Raw genomic sequence first — 18,072 nt, forward strand, 5'->3', positions numbered from 1 at the left:
TAAGTTTAAAAGACAAAATAATATTCTTTATATTTTTTTAAAAATACAACAAAACTCAACCACTTTTAACTGAAGCGTGTCATGAATGGAAAGTTTTATACAAAACCTAAGCAGTTCTGAAATGTTAACTCAGCTCTGCAACACTTTCATCATGCACAAAAACATCAGCTTAACTGGAGCTATAATAAATGGGCATCTTTATCTCTTCAAAGGCTACATTCACAGATAGAGAAGACATCTAAACCACCCGGAAGTATATTATTATATAAATGAGTAACACCAGTGTCTTCATTGCTCCAACAAAACATTACCATTAATTCAATGTCACTGCCAATTATGTAGAGTTGATCCTCCATCGAAAGCTTCCTGTTCAAATGGGAGAGGACATAGGTGATCCCAGGCAAGCGAACTGCAGGGCTTGTGAGGAGGCTACCCCAGAGAGCACTGTAGAACGCTGACTGATCCACAGCCGAGGCAACCTTCTCCAACAGCGTGTTTGTTCTGCAGTAAAATCAAGTCAGCTGAATTAGAGCATCTATCACAGCCCTTGCTCCTGCCCCCAGTTTGAATAAATATAAAAATAAATTGTTACAGGAAGGTCAAAACTTTCTTTTGAGAGGCCAAGAGGAGCCCAAATTATACACTGAACCTTATAATGCAGCCTGAACAGAATGATCCAGCTAGCTAGCCTGTAGGCCAACCTGGCTTGCTTCTGCCTGCCCACAGCTTCTGCTTATGTTCAAAGAGCCAAATAACCTCCTCATCTGCTACTTAAAGCCAAGTGTTGCTAAAGACAGAGGTTTCAGAGAGACAGCAGGAAAACATAGCTAATGAAGAAAAGTATCAAGCAAATAGCTTCTCCCCTCACTCCTTGCACTGAGCACTTCTGGCAATAACAGCGCATAAAAATATCACAACTCTCTGAGCACAAGCAATCCCTTTCCCTGTCCTCATTTTCCCCCACTCATGTGGCAGCACCTCTACACCCCATGGCAGGCCCTGGTAGGCAAGTTGAGTAGCCCTTGTTCCCTGTTGTAGTGATGCCAACTATACTTTGTGTATCTATCTACACAGAAATAGAAAGAGACAACGTTCAATTGCTCTTCACATACAAGTCATGAAAATTCTAGCTTCTGAAGGTGGAGGTATCAAGAATGTGTAAGCATGTGAACAATTCCAAGGACTCAAAAGCCTTGGAGTGCAATTTCATCCTTGAATACGTCCAGATTCTACCCTAGCACCCCAGACACCCCAGTCAAAATAACTCAACCAGGACTTACGCTGGTGGGATAAGAAGAGCTATTACCTCCCAGAAATGGAGTAATAACCTATAAAGAGAGGTGGATTATTGCTGTCTCTTACACAGGTGGTTTAGTGACAATTTAGATATCATAATGAGTAAATCTTAATGATGGAAGCTTTGTTTGTTATCTTAAATTCAGGTAAGATATGTATTTTTAGACCAGGAATATGCCAGTACTGCCTTAGAGGAAACCCATGGAAAACAAACAAGCAGCATGTTCCTCACATGCTACTTATCTCAATCCATAACAAGAATCAGAGTCATTTAGGTCAGGAAAAACCCTTAAGATCATCAAATTCAGACACAAACATAACGCTACCATGTTCACCACTAAACCATGTTCTTCAGCACCACATCTACACCTGGAGGTCTTTTAAATACCTCCAGGGATGGTGACTCAACCACTTCCCTGGGCAGCCTGTGCCAATGCTTGACAACCCTTTCAGTGCAAAAACTTTTCCTAATATCCCGTCTAAACCTCCCCTGGTGCAACTTAAGGCTGTTTCCTCTTGTCCTATCACCTGTTACTTGGGAAAAGAGACCAACACGTAACACAGTCTACTTGATGTCAATTCCCTTTCAATAACAGGAACAACTAACAGTTAATTTATCATAACTAATGTTAAGAGTCTTCTACCACACTATTCCATTGCAATTAATAGGACTGGATGAAATTAAATACCACCTATCTTAAAAAAAAAATAATCCACATACAACTATTTAATGAAAAGTGGCAACAAAAAACCATCCTCAAATCAAACATAACACCTTATTAACATATCTATCCTTACCTTTCGTAATACTCTGACCCCTCCTCTAATCCAGGCAGAATCCCAGTTAACAGTCCTTGCAGTCCTGGTTTCAGTGTTTTCCCCAAAGGGAGGTAATAAATCTCATACAGACTCAATAATGTTGGCTTGACAGACATAGCGGCATTGGCAAGGAGTGGAAATAATCCGGAACTGTGAAAGATAAAATTTATCTTTTTTTAGGAGGCTTCTCAACTGAGACAATTTCATTTATATCTTAAGACTCTTACAGGCATGTCTAATGTAGTTTAAGTATCAGGTTTTTATCTTAGAATTTTGCACAGGCATAGACCAACACACAATATGACTGCCTTCCATAGTGACAGGTTGGTATGTCAAGATTAATATTATGAGCTTTATTAGTATTCTGATAGCAAGCGCTGAAGGTGCAGACATGACTGTGTCTTTCACCAATAAAACAAATACGATAAACCAGAACCATCTCTGCAAGACAAAAATGTTATTTTGCCATGCCAAACTACATTACAATGAAAAATATATTTAAAAATACATTGTCTTTGCACTTACTAAGAAAAGACAAAAATGAGTGAGAACATTTGAGGAAATTTAGAGAAATACATTTTTGTAAGTAAACAAAAATAATGATGTTTTACTTCAAGTAACCTAAAGATAAAATTTAAGACATTTGGACTGTTAAACAGCAACAGGATAAATATTTACTTCAGAAATTCAGCCTGAAAACAGATTCTCAAACTAACAATAAACCCACTGTTCATGATGTAGCATTTAAAGGATTGAAAACATTGAGTATGTTTTGAGTTTACTATGAATGTAAGTGTAAGTTCATGAAAGTTACAAATGCGATCAGCTAAGGAAAAGTTACCTACGTACTAAAAACATTTTTGCTATTCTTACTGAATATCATAAATTATTACAAACAGTATCAATAATCAAAGGCATGTAAACACAACTGCAATTTTCAAAATCACTGAGGACTCAGGTCAGAAGACCCCTGACACAGGAAGAAGAAAATGAAACACTAGTAAAAAAGGTAAGTTTGAGACAATGGTCTTAAAATATACACCTACAAATCTACTATTAAAAAACAAAACAAAAAACCAAACTACACTGTGGATACAAAGTTATCCATGTTATAGGGAAAAAAAATATCTTTCCAAATTACAAAAATGTTAGTAAAATTCATTTTTGCCATTATCTATCTAGAGAAACTACTGTTCTGCCACTGTCAACTGGCTTCTTTTTTCTGCAGAAAATGTCTTTTTGTTCAATAACCAGCACACTACCCCACAGTGTTTCTTTGTAAAGCTACTACTCATCCTTCAAGATTTGATGTTCAGGCACTGTCACTCTGCTTTCATGAAAAATACTGGAATGTTTGATAATGCCTTAATGTGAATGTCAGTCTTCTCCCAAGCATCGATAACAATGGCTTTCAGTTAGATTACATAAGGTAGCATTTTCCACTATCCTAGAACTTATTGTTAACAAGATATTGCAGCTACTGAATCTCTGCACGAGCAAACAATGCGAGCTGTGAGTTCCCAGAATCTTTAAAAACATGTGGAAACACAGAACTGAGACACTCCCTCCCCGGCACTCACCAAACGTTAACTATATATAAACACCTTGACAATGCAAGACAGAATAGCTGATGTCAAGGCATACAGTTTATTTACAAGCATTAATACACACCTTTGCTATCTAAGCAGAATTCTGTCTTATTCCACTATTTCTCAAGTTGATGAAATTGTAATCTCCAGGGATGGCTAAAGATTAAGAACCACATGTAACAATGTGTATATACATATGCACACATCCCTCCATGCATTTTATAATAAATAGCTTAATGTCTTACCTGCATCACCGAACCAAAAACCTATTGGAGGTTTAGGAATCAGTACATTTTCACTACACTTACTTTCAAGGTTATCCTTCCTTTTCATTATCAGCAGCTCTAGACACTGACGGTGAGAAAAATTTTGTACTTGTCCCCCATTCTAACAAAATAGACAATCTTTCTGTTCTACTGATTTGATTGCTTGGAAGAGAAAGTTTCTTGCATTAAACTATACTCAAATTCTTTTCTATTTTAATTTAAGTGGTATTGGAAAAAATGTAATGTGAATCCATTGAAATAAGCGTTAACACTTCATTTACTGTAATACTGTACATACATGCAGAAAACTTTGTTTATTTTAATGAAGAGATGATAAATTCCAGGTTTTCTGGCACTAAAGTTGGTTCCTAACAAAAGCGTAGGTGATCTGTAATCTTCTGACATACAATATTCAGGAGAAGAGTACTACACAAGCACCAGTAACACGAGGGAAAGAAATTGATTGATTCTTGCCGTATAACAAAACAATGTTATTAAAACAAAATGCATATAATAATATAAAAGCATCTCAACTATGCATTTGGAATGGAGTTGTTTAAACTATTGTACCTGTAGAGGAAGAGATCTTTGGCCAAACGCTTGGGTCCAATGATTTTGAAAATTATCTCATAGGTTTCAAGTGCCTTCCGATGAACCCCTCCCGGCAAAGCTGGATGAAGACATTGTGCTAAGCGCTTGCCTATAGTCAACTTTTTCGGTACTACCTGGTACTTCGCGTTGTTCTGTAGTACCTGATAAATCAACACATTAAGAAAAAGAGCACTAAACAAATTAAAGATCAAATGCACATTTTATGTGCACATTATGTGCAGGAGCTCATTTTATAAAATGAGTTCCTGAACATGGTCAGTAAGTCACAACACATACATAGGTTACAACACTGAAAAAAAAAAAAAAAAAACCAAACCAAAAAAACCCCACAACTTTAAGATGTACCATAGTAATACCTTTCGCTTGTACACTTGCTATAGACGGAATTGCCAAGGCATTTAAAACTTCACTTGCAATGGGCTCCTTACTTACAGCTTGTCCATTTCATCTTACTCATCCTTTTGAGGACAAAAATTACCATCTCCATTTGTTAAAAACAATTGCCAGGAGCTCAAAGTGGACTATTAAATTGTGGGTGGTGAGTTTGGGATGACTTTAAGAAACTGTCATGGAGTGAGACAACATACAAAACTTTACCACTGCCTGAAACTATATAACCACCTCAGGACTGGAACACAGACTTGCATTTGCATCTTTAGATTTTTCTTTCCCAAAATCATAGCCTTCGTGCAGCAAGAACTGTTACAATCAAAAAAATGAAAGAAATGGGAGCATATACAAAGAAATTATGCTATTGGTATTGCCAACTGTACTGTCATTTTTGATTTTCCACAAAGTTTAAAGGGTAGAATGTAAACATTTCAAACCTGTAATTTTCTATGCCAAATTCTGCAGAGCTTCACATTGGTAAAATATGTGTGTGTGAAGGGAACTAACTCTATGACCCTGACGGGAGATCCCTAGAAACACACAGGACTGATTAGAACAAGATTTTTACAGATATCAGGATCTGCATTCATTTGCAAACCGCTATTTACCGTCACAATAATACTACATATTCAACTTATTAACTGTTAAAATGAATAAGAACAATAACATTCTCTGGTCAATTAATTATTTGAGCCCCATTTTATAAATCATGCTTCATAAAAATATTGCTGATATTTGTACTGGCTACTATTTTTCGCACTATTTCAATAACACTGAATGCCATTAGAAGTAAATGTTAGTAATAAGAAAGATGTTGCATGTATTTACACTAGGAATGCAAATAACTTTTCCCTTTGACTTACAAAGGGTTCAACTGTAATCTTAGAAGGGCAATTGTTTGCTCCTTGCACACACCCAACTTTTGGCACAGACTGCTAAAACATTTGCAAGAACATTAGACTGCTAGAACCTCGCCCTTCTGTATTTTCACACCAGTACCCTTTGTCAGTTCCTGAATCTTTTCCAAGAGCACCTGCCAGGCATACCTTGTTGAGCTTTCCAAGTGCCGATATTAAATCTGCCCATTCACTGGAATATTCAAAGTTCTTCAGCGCTTTGTCAACAGCTGCTACGTAGTTTCTGTACTTGGAATCAGTCAGTAGCTCCAGCTCCTCCGTGTTCATTCTCCCACGGTGTCCCCACTAGAGACTAGCTTGCAATTCATGTACAGACATTACCTGTTCAAAATAAAAAATAAAAAACCCTGAAACCATTATTTCCAGAGACATATTATTAAAAACAATTTTGTATAAAGAGCACTACTTTTCCTCAAAGGCATTATGAAATATAAATCTGAAATCAGTTTACAGCAAATCCTAAACAAAACCTAACATATTGCATGCAAATACTTAATAGAGGTCAAAAATAATATGTTTGTAAGTCTTGTTTAAAAAGCCAAGCATCCCCACCCCCAAACAAACACCACCACCACGCCCCCCCAGTAAATTAATGCCCCGCCCCTTCCAAAAAACACCATTTATTCTAAACAATGCCAGAAAGGGATTTTTTGTTTCCTTTTTTTCCTCCTCTGGGTCCCTCACTAGAAAAAGCCACCTTTCCACAAATCAGCCTCTCTGAAAACAGAAGACACCAATCTTTCCAAATCACTTCCAGGCAGAAGACAAGAATGAAGGACACATACAAGAGTCACACACTAGTTAATAGTACGTCCATGCACCAACACTTCCTTTTACAAGACCTGGTATTCTAATTCAGCGATGCAAGTCTACTTTGGTTTTATATTATCATCACCCACACACAACAAAAGTATATGTTTACTAGTGTTCTGTAATCAGAGGCTTTTGCAATTTGCTCTATATATTTTCATCACATGGTAGTCTACACCAAGTAATTAAGATACTTTAGTTCCAGAAACACCACCTCATACACTCAAAGGCCATACACTATTTATTTCATGAAATTCAATCCCTATTAAAAAGAAATACGCTTTTAAAGCTACTTCAGCCCCAAGCAATTACAACACACAATGGGAAATCCTATTGTAGCATCTTTGTGAAAAAGACAGCTTTTGTGCCCCTTTTAATTGAGGTCTTTTGGGAATTCTCTCTGATACTCAGCTTCAGAAGAGGCTTCACACTGAGCAGATGCTGCTCTCTTCTGTCTTGATTAAAGGAAAATGTGAAGAAAATTGTGTGCAGAAGCACAGGCTAAAGTATAGTAGACCAAAAAACCCCAAACCAGCCATGGAACACATATAAAAAAAAGCTGTATTCATCAGACTGTGTATGATAAGTATGATAAATTTGATATTGGTATGATAAATAGAGTCACGCTGAAAACAGCGGCTTCAGCAAGCCCTTCCAAAATGACTGGAGAACATGCCTTGCTGGCCCCTATTCCCAGTGAGCAGCGATATGACAAAATAGCAGGACTGTTTGAAATGAAAAACGCCTATGAAATAATAGAGCAGAAGAATTAGCAGCAATAAAAAGTGACATTCTGATTTCTGGTGGTTCTACAGTTGATGGGAGATAATGAAACCACTTATCTTTAAATTCAGCTCAGGAAAAAAGTTTAAGTTTTTTTAGACCGATCAGAAAAGATTAGCAATTCAACTTGCATTACTTCATGTAATAAGCACACTCCAGTTGTGCAAGATGCATCAAAAACATGAACACTTTTCTGCCTTTTATCATATACGATCAATTTTAAGTGTTTTATATGAACACATCGAAATCTTTAATTTGTACTATATCCATCCTTCCCTTCAAATAGTGTTCTCCCCAAAATGGCTATGAAGCTGCTCTTTAATAACTTTGTCAACATACTCATAAGCACTTACCACTAACTGAACAACATAAAACCCTAGGACTGGTTATCCAGTATTTTCAGCTACCCGAATGCCAACTCCTTGCTATGTTCTTGAAACAACCCCAAAACCTATAAACTATGTCTCTATTAGTACCATTTTATCCTTTCACCATTCCAAAAGGTAAAATGAAGAAAGCTGTACTCCGACATCTCCGAACTAAGACAGTACTAAATCAGGCTCAAAATTTCATGACCGTAATCTTGTCAAGTTAATCACAAAGTGCCCTGGCAGATTTTTGCTCCCTTCTGTTTGTTTTTTTTTCTTTCCCTTTAATTAGCAGGTGCTTCTGAAGATAAATTGATAAGAATCCAGCTTTAATCCTGCAAACTTCACTTTTTTTAATGCTAGAACACTAAAAATCCTTGCTTCAGTCAGAGACGGGACCAGACCACTCTGGGTCATGGAGAGGGACCTTCAAGAAGCCTCTCACCCTTAACCTTTCATGGATGGGCACACTTAAGGTGCCAGACAAACCCTTCTTCTGCCATCGTCACATTTACCATTTCTTCTACAGAACAACCAAGATTCCACATTAATCATTTCTTTACCCTTATTACTATCTTTCTCCTCATATTGCTCTTTTCCTGGTTTCTCAGCATCATAAGGAAAAATGCAAGAAAGAAGAACAACAAGAAATGGACAGACAAAATGAAGAAAAAGAGCTAGGATAGCAGGAGTGAATAAAAAGGCCAAGAAATACAAGCCTTTTGCACTCTTGATTCTGATGGCAGACTAATAATGACAGATCGTCTCCAAGGCAGAAGAGAAATGCAAAACATCACTTAAAAAACATATTCTGGGTGCCAAATCGAGAGATTTCACGATACCCCACTGGCGTAAAGCACTTAGATCTCACTTTTTATTTAAAAAAACTATTTCATGTGGTTTCATTTTATAATAAACATCTTTCTTTGGATTAAGCCCAGAAAAAGATCAGATCTGCTTTGCAAAAGCTGTAGAATGCCAACAGACTTCTCAAAGAGACAGATGCACAACTGCCATGTCTGATCTCAAAAAAAAAGTAAAATAAAGTATTGACACTAAAAAAGAAGAAAGGACCAACTTACAAAAGCAGCACAATTCTCATTTTTCCAGGCACAAAGGATGGAGAAAGAACTTAACGCAGAGAATAATGCTTTCTGAGTGAAGAAAGCATCAGCATCCTTTTTTTATCCGGCTAAAGCATAAATGCAACCACTTATGGCTGAGTGGAAGATAGGGCTCTGTCTTCCTCAAATGCTTGAAAAGCCTGAAAGCTGAGAGTGGACTGACTCAGGATTATCAAAGGTTAGACAAAACCAATAGGAACACAGAGCTAAACAGGTAGCTTTTTTCAGACTTACTAACTGATCAGAATGTTTTCTTCCACAAAAAACATGAAGAACTTTGACTGAATAACCTATACTTTTAGACAAGTCTATTGCACGCCGGCTGATACTAATGAACTTACTCTAGTCATGTAATTGATATTTAAATTTATCTGCATCTTATCAGTGAATTTAATCATTATGAAGTTTTATATAGAGAAGAAAAAAAAAAAACATACTGTTTTCTTACTAGTTTATCATTATGGTCTCATTTTTCTTTCTTAAAAACAAAAAAGTTTTATATAGTTTGAGGTTACAAGGACAAAAAGAATTTCTTGCATAGTTTTTCCCACAATGAAGAGCGTCTATTTTAAGCAACATATCTTCCAAATCATACCAGTAGCCATAATAAGCCAGGGATGCAGAGAACATACTATGTAAATATTATGTATTATTTTTATAAACCTAGCACTATAAGCCTACCACTACGTGAATGCTCATTTTTATTAGCTCTCATACATAAAAATATACTTGCCCTACAAGGTTTATTTTTTGTTTAGCCTGAAGAAATTCCAAAATACAGTTTTTAATATTTTCTTTTTTCTGTCATGTATTCTTACTAATACTTTTCTATTCTCTTAATCTATAATAAAACTGCAGATTTAACCACATTTAATTTTGCAGCCCTGATATTTCAATACAACATTAAAGCCTGGTAATGCTTATCTCCTTATAACTGTGAGTAGGTCTTGATACTTACTACCTTTCACTTCATCATCTCATGGGGATTAAAAAACAGATACCGCACAATTCTGATATAATGCCTGTATGGTCTTCGAGTATGACTTTGACAAGGAAAGCAGTTACCTGGGGCTGTGGATCTCCTTTTGCTGGGGCGGGGGTGGGGGTATGTACACTGTGTTCACAGAGCAGCCTTCAGTTCCCTTCATCAATGAGGTGGTATTGGCTTTCCTCTGAGTTCAGATGATACTGCTACACCTGTGTTTTCCACAGCAAGTGCTCATCCTTCACAACTCACATGCCTGAGAGCCTTCTGTCTAACATCAACACAATCTATTAACCTGTTTAAAAGGCTCTAAATGGTTTTCACTGAAGCTAAAGAAACTCGATTGAGAAGAACAGCAGCTTCGTCAACACTTACTCAATAAAAGCAGCTTTCACGTAGATTCTGTCTCAATTTAATCACAAGGTTATGAGACTTCACAACGATTCATAAGCTCTCCAATATCTGTTGTACCCCAAAGCTCCTCTTCAGGTTTTATTTGCTACTGTTCCACTCTTACATTTTTCAAGTCTCACAGAATCGCTCTACTTATCTGCTTCACATCAATCTGCAGTACTAAAATGGTCACTTTCTGGTACAGGTCAAGGAGCTGATGACCGTGAGCACAAATCTGCGTACATATGTCACTTGAAGAATGCTCAGGATTTGTCCCAAGTACTGCAAGAACCTGATATTACAAACTTGCTCCCTTTGAATTCCTCAGAGTTTCAGCTTTGCAATATTTCAAGGCTTTTCCAAAACGGTTCACTGTTTCAAGCATGGCTATGGGATGTACAGTAAAAGAACTAATAGATAATTAAAAAGCAGATGAGAAAAATTTCAAATTTCACAGTACTATGCTATTGCTTTTTAAGCTGTGTACAGTGCCCACATACCAAGCTGGTAACTACAGAAACATATTTTTATTTTAATAGACTTAATACAAACACAGATTTTAATACATGGTAAACAGAAGCCTTGTCAATTGGTAATTTATTGTGCTTTGTTTCCTCTCAGAAGCATGGCTAGCAAAATAAGTACTGCAAATCCCAGGCTAGTCTCTTAAGATAAAAATCAAATATTGCAAACACCTATATTCTTCTATCACCAAAGTTTTTCCAATTACACCTAATTATTTCTAAATTGTCTTTCTACGGAATCCTCTTATTTCAGAACTTTTCAAAGAGGCATCTCTAATGTCTTCTGAAGAATAAGAACCACTTGAGCTTGTTATTTTGACCAATTGCTATTCAGTAAAGTAATGAAAGATAAAAAACCCAACCCCATATTACCCAAATTAACGAAACAAAAAAAACCAGACTGTATAATTAACTATAATTAGCCACGATTTCATTACTATCCTGCTATAGAGCACTTAATAAAATTTAATATTGTGATTAATAACCTCCCAGTATACTTTTCTGCAGAGTCAAAATTCACAACTGGAAACAGCTTATTACATTTTTCCACAGAAAAAAACCCCAACACTGCTTTAGGTGTTCAAATTCTTTCCACCACAAAATTAATCTAAATCAGCGTAACAGTCTGTGCATTACCCATACTAGCAACCTCTAAATCAACATGAGATGTTTTCCTGACAGTGATTCTCATTCAAACAAGAATTAAATGAGAGAAAACCTATGGCTTGTACCAGAGAGGTGAGATTAGGTAACCAACTGGATGTGCTCCCTCTTGGCTTCAGTATCTACAAAACATGTTTATTATTTATTATGCTTATTATTATACAAAAACCAAACTCTCAGGAAAAAGAAAGTAAGTCTACTTTTTCTTCTTTTGTATATACAGGAAGTCACAAAAGAAAGCCAACTGCAATAAAACTGTAGATCTACCACTGAGCATAGTCCGATAGAAATACATAGGGTACTCAAAATGTTCTTTCTGCTGTTGCTGTTTTATGGTATTCTAAAGTCTGAATTACACCAGACATGAGTTCATGAAGAGGAACAAATAACAAGCTTAAGAATTCATAAGGAATGTACAACAAGCCTTCTCAGTAATCAATTTCTCTATTAATTGTTCAAGAAAACAAATTTATGATGATAAACAATCTCTAGGTGAATGTATTTGCTTTAGAAGATATTTTTTCAGAAGTAAAAAAGTATCAAATCTATGTCTACCTGTTTATCAGGGGGAGAAGAAAGTGATCAAAGACTTCTCACCCTCATTGGTAAATACATGTCTCTTCCAACTGCCTCTTAAAAACAGAGTTTAGGGTAACATTTTAATCCCTCTACTGACTTCCATTTTATTACAGCTTTTCAATATATAATAGGTGAACTACAAAACAGTTTGATATACTAGATTGGAATTTTGATTCCAGGCACACCAACAGAACACTACTGCTTCCTTTTCTTCCAGCCCTTGTGCACTTGTGCCTGCATACTACTCAGGACTGTCTTGCTGTTTGTGGCAGAGTATGAGGCAAAAAGGAGCCCTGTTCACCACAAGGATCTCCAAGCACTGCTGTAATAAAACCATAAAAGGTTTCCTCTGTTAAAATAATCTTTGACTTAATGCCAAATAATTATTTTAACCACATATAGCAGTTAAAAATTAATTCAAAAAATCCGAATAAAGCAAAATAAATACATACAAGCCACTGAAAGCATTGTAGTGGCATACAACAGATGCCCAAGTGACAATGTGATACTCAGTAGAAGACATCATCTTTTCCAGAGTTAAGTACTCTTGTATTACACAAATGTTGGAATCTTACTTATACTGAAGTTTCTACTCTTAAAAGACCATATTCTCCTTGAGATCAAATTAAGCACTCATATTTCACAGATCTGAACTTATGTCACTCAGTAAATGAAAGATGATGATTTGCATCTTCTTCATTATAACTTAGGTCAACCATTAACTGAAAATATTTTCTTCTTCCTAAAATAATATTTTCCCATGTTTTTTCCTTTCTATAAACAAATGATTCCTGAGTTATCAATCTACTATATTATAACTTAATCAGAATGCATTTTACATCTAAAAATCAACAGAACTACAGACATCCATGCTTCTTATTTTAAAGTATGCAAAACAGCTAACATGTCATATTAAAAAAACAGATGCAATTTAAGTCGGAATAACACAACATAGAGAAAAATGAGGAAATCCTTCCTTGAACTTGTGGTTATCCTTCAATGCTCACAAGTATTCTTCTTGTCCCATTCTTCCCTTTGTTGACCACTGTATTCAAACAACCAATACTTCAACCTAGATTGAGAACTGGTCACTATTTCCCTTTTATTCAATTACACATTTGAAGGAAAGAAAAACAAACAAAAAAAACCACCTAGAATTTAACCTGCACTCTTGACATGTTTACAGAGGTTTTCCTCCTTAAAGATCATTTCATCTCAGCTCACAGTTATCATCTTTATACCTGATTTAAATTATAGCAGCAATGCATCTGTCAAAGAAATGTAAACAATCTGTGTAAAAAAAATAAAATAAAAAAATCTTCATTTCGTCCTCCAGGCTGACATCCCAACAATCCCAAACGCAGACTATAAGATTTAAGATTTTTTATTTTTTTAATATACAAAATGTAACCTCCTGGAGTCAACCAGTCACTTTGACAATGCCAAGCCAAACAGCAACACGAAATCCTTGCTCAGAAATTAAGTACAACATTGTATATACTGTATCACCTAGTGTTCCCTGGTCCAAAACAAGTTGTTGCCATGATAAAAAAGGTTGGCTCATGTCCTGAGTTTGTAGACCGTTTTTTCAGCTATCCACAGTGAAACCTACAACATTGCGCAGTTAGCAGTTTCCCCACCTTCACATAAAGATCCCACAGCTGCGTATTAGAATTGTTTGGATTACTCTAAAGAGAATATGGAAGGTATTTACCTGACACAGACAAACCCGTGGTAACCACACAAGCTTGGTGGGTTGGAAAAATCATTAGCAAAGAGAAAATGAGCGTGTTCTGGTGTGAATGCAATCGTACCCTTCCTGTGGCTACCGTACCACATGCCAGCGCCATAAGCTTTGTGCTGCTCCTGTCCCACAGTGCAACCACCCAGCTCTCACATGCACCAACTAGGCTTTGATTGATAAGTACGTACATGATTTCAAATAGTTACCTCCTCTTCAGGTGTTCGAGCACAGCAACACGGTAAGCTTTCTAAAATAAACTGCAATTTATCTCACTTTTATGTGTTTCAGCCTCATGCCTTCAGATGGTCACTGTATCCTCTCTGAAAATAATTCCTTTTCAACCAGCTAGCTCTCCTCTTCCGATCTTTTCCAAGAGTTTACTGGCAGAAGAGGTATTCTTTTTCTTTCTTGCTTGTTTTTTGACTCTCAGCAAACCAGTAAATCCAATTCATATAGTAATACAGTTAAAATAAAAAATGAAAAACAAACAAACAAAAAAGCCATAGCAAATGTAATGAGGAAAAACAACTCGAACCAGTATGAATACATTTAAACTTATATTTGTACTACACTTTGTTTTAAAGGAGAGTTTGCCAACTTCCGAATACTTTTCGGTTCGGTAGACAAAAAAAAGGACCTACATGAGTTTACATTATGCTTGCAGCACTATCCTTTGCTGAGAGAGAAGCCTTGCTTCCAGGGTAATGCTGCACCTTCACATTATGACAGCTCTTTAAATATTCCAATACATGGTTTGTATTGGAATCTACCAACTTAAAAGAAAAACTAAAAATAAATGGTGGCCTGACAATTTATCCATTTATTCTTTGCTCTCAGTAACTTTAAAAATGAGGATTTAGATGAACCTTTTATTCATCCATACCCATCGTTCTCATAGTATGTAGCTTCAGGCAAGTTCTGTTGCCAAACCACCCTGATATTTCTTTTCACAAAAACATGTCAGAACTTCTCATATCCCTAACATTGCCTTACTTAGGTAACCTTTTAATACAATACATTTGGGCAAGACTTTGTCCAACTTGCTTTTTTTTATTATACCCTGAGGTCTTAAGATATTACTAATTCATTCATTTCAAGTTCCAAATCATTTCTATCACTTTATTCTGATTTTAATTCTGAAGCAGTGTCATACGTTATATGTACACCTACGCACTATCTAGATTAAGGTCATATTTTACAATGCATCTGATTTTACATATTCTGCAGACGGATTTCAAAGGAATTTGTAAAGTAGAATGCTTTTCTGACTGCTCTGAAAACAGTGGCTGGATCAAAACTTGTTTGCTCTCCTTATCCTCAGAAGTAAGCCAGAAAAGACATAAATATAAGGGTAAATCCCTTCTGATTATTGCAAATGATATTAGAAACCAAATTAGGCAAAGCAGCATTCCTCAGCTTTACATGATTTTTATGGATATATTGAAGTACAAATTTATGATAAATATAAGGATGTGTTGACTAGTGAAATCATTTACTGAGTCTCTTTGGTGCTTTCTTCTCATTTCTTGTTTCAGTTATTGGGCAAAAATGGTTGAGGCTGCAGTGTTTCTTCTCCCCAAGCTCTCAGAGAGAAACATATCACTTACTGTTTCTATTTATCATTCAACTTCTTTTCAGTTACAAAGTCAGGGCAATATGATTATTCACCTGAAAGACAATATATGTGCATACAAATAAATTACTACCATTTTCTATTTCATGCTTTAGCAGGTATCATTTAGTTTAGTCTCTTTTCTATCTCCTGTTTTTCCCAACATTGTTCAAAACAAGTTTTTTTACAACATACTTCATACCTCTTCTTGGTTCTCTTCTACACACTGCATATTTAATATAATATAGCTCTGCCAAAGTAAAAAATAAAACAAAAGTAGAATAGTAATAAGCATTTTCAGTCAGCCCTGCCTAAGCAGTCATTCCCAGCTAAGCGAGAAGACACTAAAGGTGGACAGTGGTAACTCTGGTCAAGGGAACTAAGCCAGAGATGAACACACGGAAGTATCCTCCCCTTATTCAAACAGGGCACAATGGCAGAAGAGTACAGGCTGAGCCCACTCACACCAGACAGACTGCATTCTTACCCGCATAGCTTGCTGTGCATGTGATGAGTATTTCTAGTGGTCAGTGTACCATGCCAGTATTTTTACACAGGAAGAGCACTACCAGTATAAACATGGCCTAACTTGTGAACATAACCATCCACTCGAATGCACAGCCACATCACTAACGGAAGACGTAGGATAACTTGTCTTTGCAAAATGTTGTTTAAACATCTACTGTCACGGGTGTTACTAACAAGTTGGAAAAGTAAGACATTCAGTAAGTCAGAAATGCAGTCTCTCCTTCCTCATCTCTCATTTACTTAGCTTAATTTCCAAAAGTGCCTATTCTCATTTCAATTAAAACAAAACCAGGAATTATACTGTTGACGTTCTGCCTGTTCCCAAACTGACACTCCTCCACATGACATTCACCAATGTTATATTAAAAATGACTGTACATTTTGGATAATCACAATATTTAGACACCACACAATTATTTGACCTGCAAAAGGTCTACTGTATTTCAGCCTGTTTTGAAAAGTTACCAATATTTCACACACAAAAAATAAGCAAATCTGACAGCCAGGACAGCATAAGCATATAAGCACAGAGCAAGGCTTGTCAACAAAATGAAAGCCTATGATCTTCACCCTTATATTACACCCCCTTATTTCCTGCAAGCATCTGCCCATTACTATTTAGACAGAGTCTTCCCACCACTTCACACTCCTGTAGCTGGAATTCAGGTACCACATTATGCAGTAAACCCGAGAACCATAACACATTCAGTATTACTGCATATCGAAAGAAGACACAGGAGTGCAATGGTTCTTGCTATCAGCAATGAAAACACAAGGGTTGAGTCACCCAGAACAAGCTCATCAAAACCTGCACCCCATATATCCAGCATATTTTAGGATCCTTAAAGAGCTAAATTGTTTGGGGTTTTCTGGTTATTATTACAGGTATGCAAATGTTACTTGTAAAAAAACCTTTAACACCAGAAGCTGTCACATACTTATGGTTTTTAAGCAGGCATCACAAGATTTAAGGCCATCCCTGTGTCAACAGATGAAATTTAACCCCGTGCTACACAAACTACAGCCAGCCATAAGCCCCACGTATCCTTCCAAACACCACACGCCACCACTCCAGCAGCCGAGCCAGCCAGCCGGGAATCCCACCCAAAAGAGGCCCGCAGCCCTTATTCGCTCAAGGTCAAAGCAGGACGGCTACGGCAGCCCAAGGCCGGGCTTGTTCCCAGGCGGGGAGAGGTCCCCGGAGGAAGCCTCTCCATGAAGGGCGGAACCAGGCCCCGCCGGCAGCGCCCGAGGGCCGGGGAGGGGGATCGGGACGGGGATCGACGAAGGGGGGGAACCCTGCAGCCTCGAAACCCACCCGGGGCCCGCTTTGCGCTACGGAGGGACGGCACCGGGGAGCGGAGAGCAGACCACAGAGCGGCAGCGGGGCGCGCCGGGTGCCACAGGTTAATTGATGCAGAGCAATTAACAGGCTAACCGCTCTCCCCCAGGCTCCTCGGCACCTGCCCACCCGCCCCCATGCCAGCTCGGGGCCGGCCCGGCCCTCGCACTCCCTCCTCGGCGGTGCTCGTGGCCCGGCCCGGGGAGGGGAGAGGAGACCAGAGGGCCGGCTCGGCTCCAGGGGCGGACCCCGCTCGGCTGCGGCGCCCTCCCCCAACACAGGCGCGGCGACAGGGTAGGAGGAGGGGAGCGGCCGCCGCCGGGCCGGGCCCCGCAGCCTACCGGCACCGGGAAGAGGAGGAGGGAGAGAAGGGGGCGAGCGGCGTTACCTGAGCGACCCGAGCCGGAAGAGCCCGACCGCCACCAGCACCCCCGCGCCGCCCTGACAGCTCCCGGCATGCACCGCGCCGCGCCTTCCCCCCCGCAACCCCCACACCGCGCCGCCACACAGCGCCCCCTGGCGGGCCTCGGCAAGGAGCGAGTGTGATGTGTGGGTGGCGATGGAAATAATAAGGGGATTATATATGTACGTCTGCATGTTTATTTTGCCTCATCTTCACATAGCTCAGCGAACAGAGCGCAGGTAAAAATGGAAGGCAGGTGGTACATCAGGAAACAGAGAATCACAGAATCATGGAACTGTCTAGGCTGGAAGGGACCTTTCAGATC

General features: G+C 38.2%; 1 protein-coding gene across 12 annotated transcripts in view; it reads right to left on the reverse strand.

Annotated features, from left to right (window-relative positions):
* DOP1A (DOP1 leucine zipper like protein A) overlaps nucleotides 1–17,852 on the reverse strand; it is a 68,452-nt gene extending 50,600 nt beyond the window's left edge. For 6 of the 12 annotated variants that reach the window (XR_012586316.1, XR_012586315.1, XM_074581285.1 and 3 more), the window contains exons 1-5: nucleotides 17,733–17,828; nucleotides 6,019–6,210; nucleotides 4,541–4,722; nucleotides 2,095–2,265; nucleotides 312–501 (exon numbers count right to left, since the gene is read on the reverse strand). Coding sequence is in view for 10 of the 12 variants with exons in the window: in XM_074581285.1 (XP_074437386.1) it covers nucleotides 312–501; nucleotides 2,095–2,265; nucleotides 4,541–4,722; nucleotides 6,019–6,156 (681 nt within the window). In the remaining 2 variants the exon portion in view is untranslated. Of the gene's footprint in view, nucleotides 1–311; nucleotides 502–2,094; nucleotides 2,266–4,540; nucleotides 4,723–6,018; nucleotides 6,211–8,932; nucleotides 8,954–15,469; nucleotides 15,531–16,940; nucleotides 16,961–17,732 lie in introns of those variants that run through there. The other 6 variants (XM_074581284.1, XM_074581279.1, XM_074581276.1 and 3 more) reach the window with 5 other exon arrangements.
* Between the last annotated feature and the right edge of the window lie 220 nt (nucleotides 17,853–18,072).

Source organism: Larus michahellis, chromosome 3, assembly GCF_964199755.1.
Source record: "Larus michahellis chromosome 3, bLarMic1.1, whole genome shotgun sequence".
In the NCBI taxonomy this organism is placed as follows: domain Eukaryota; kingdom Metazoa; phylum Chordata; class Aves; order Charadriiformes; family Laridae; genus Larus; species Larus michahellis.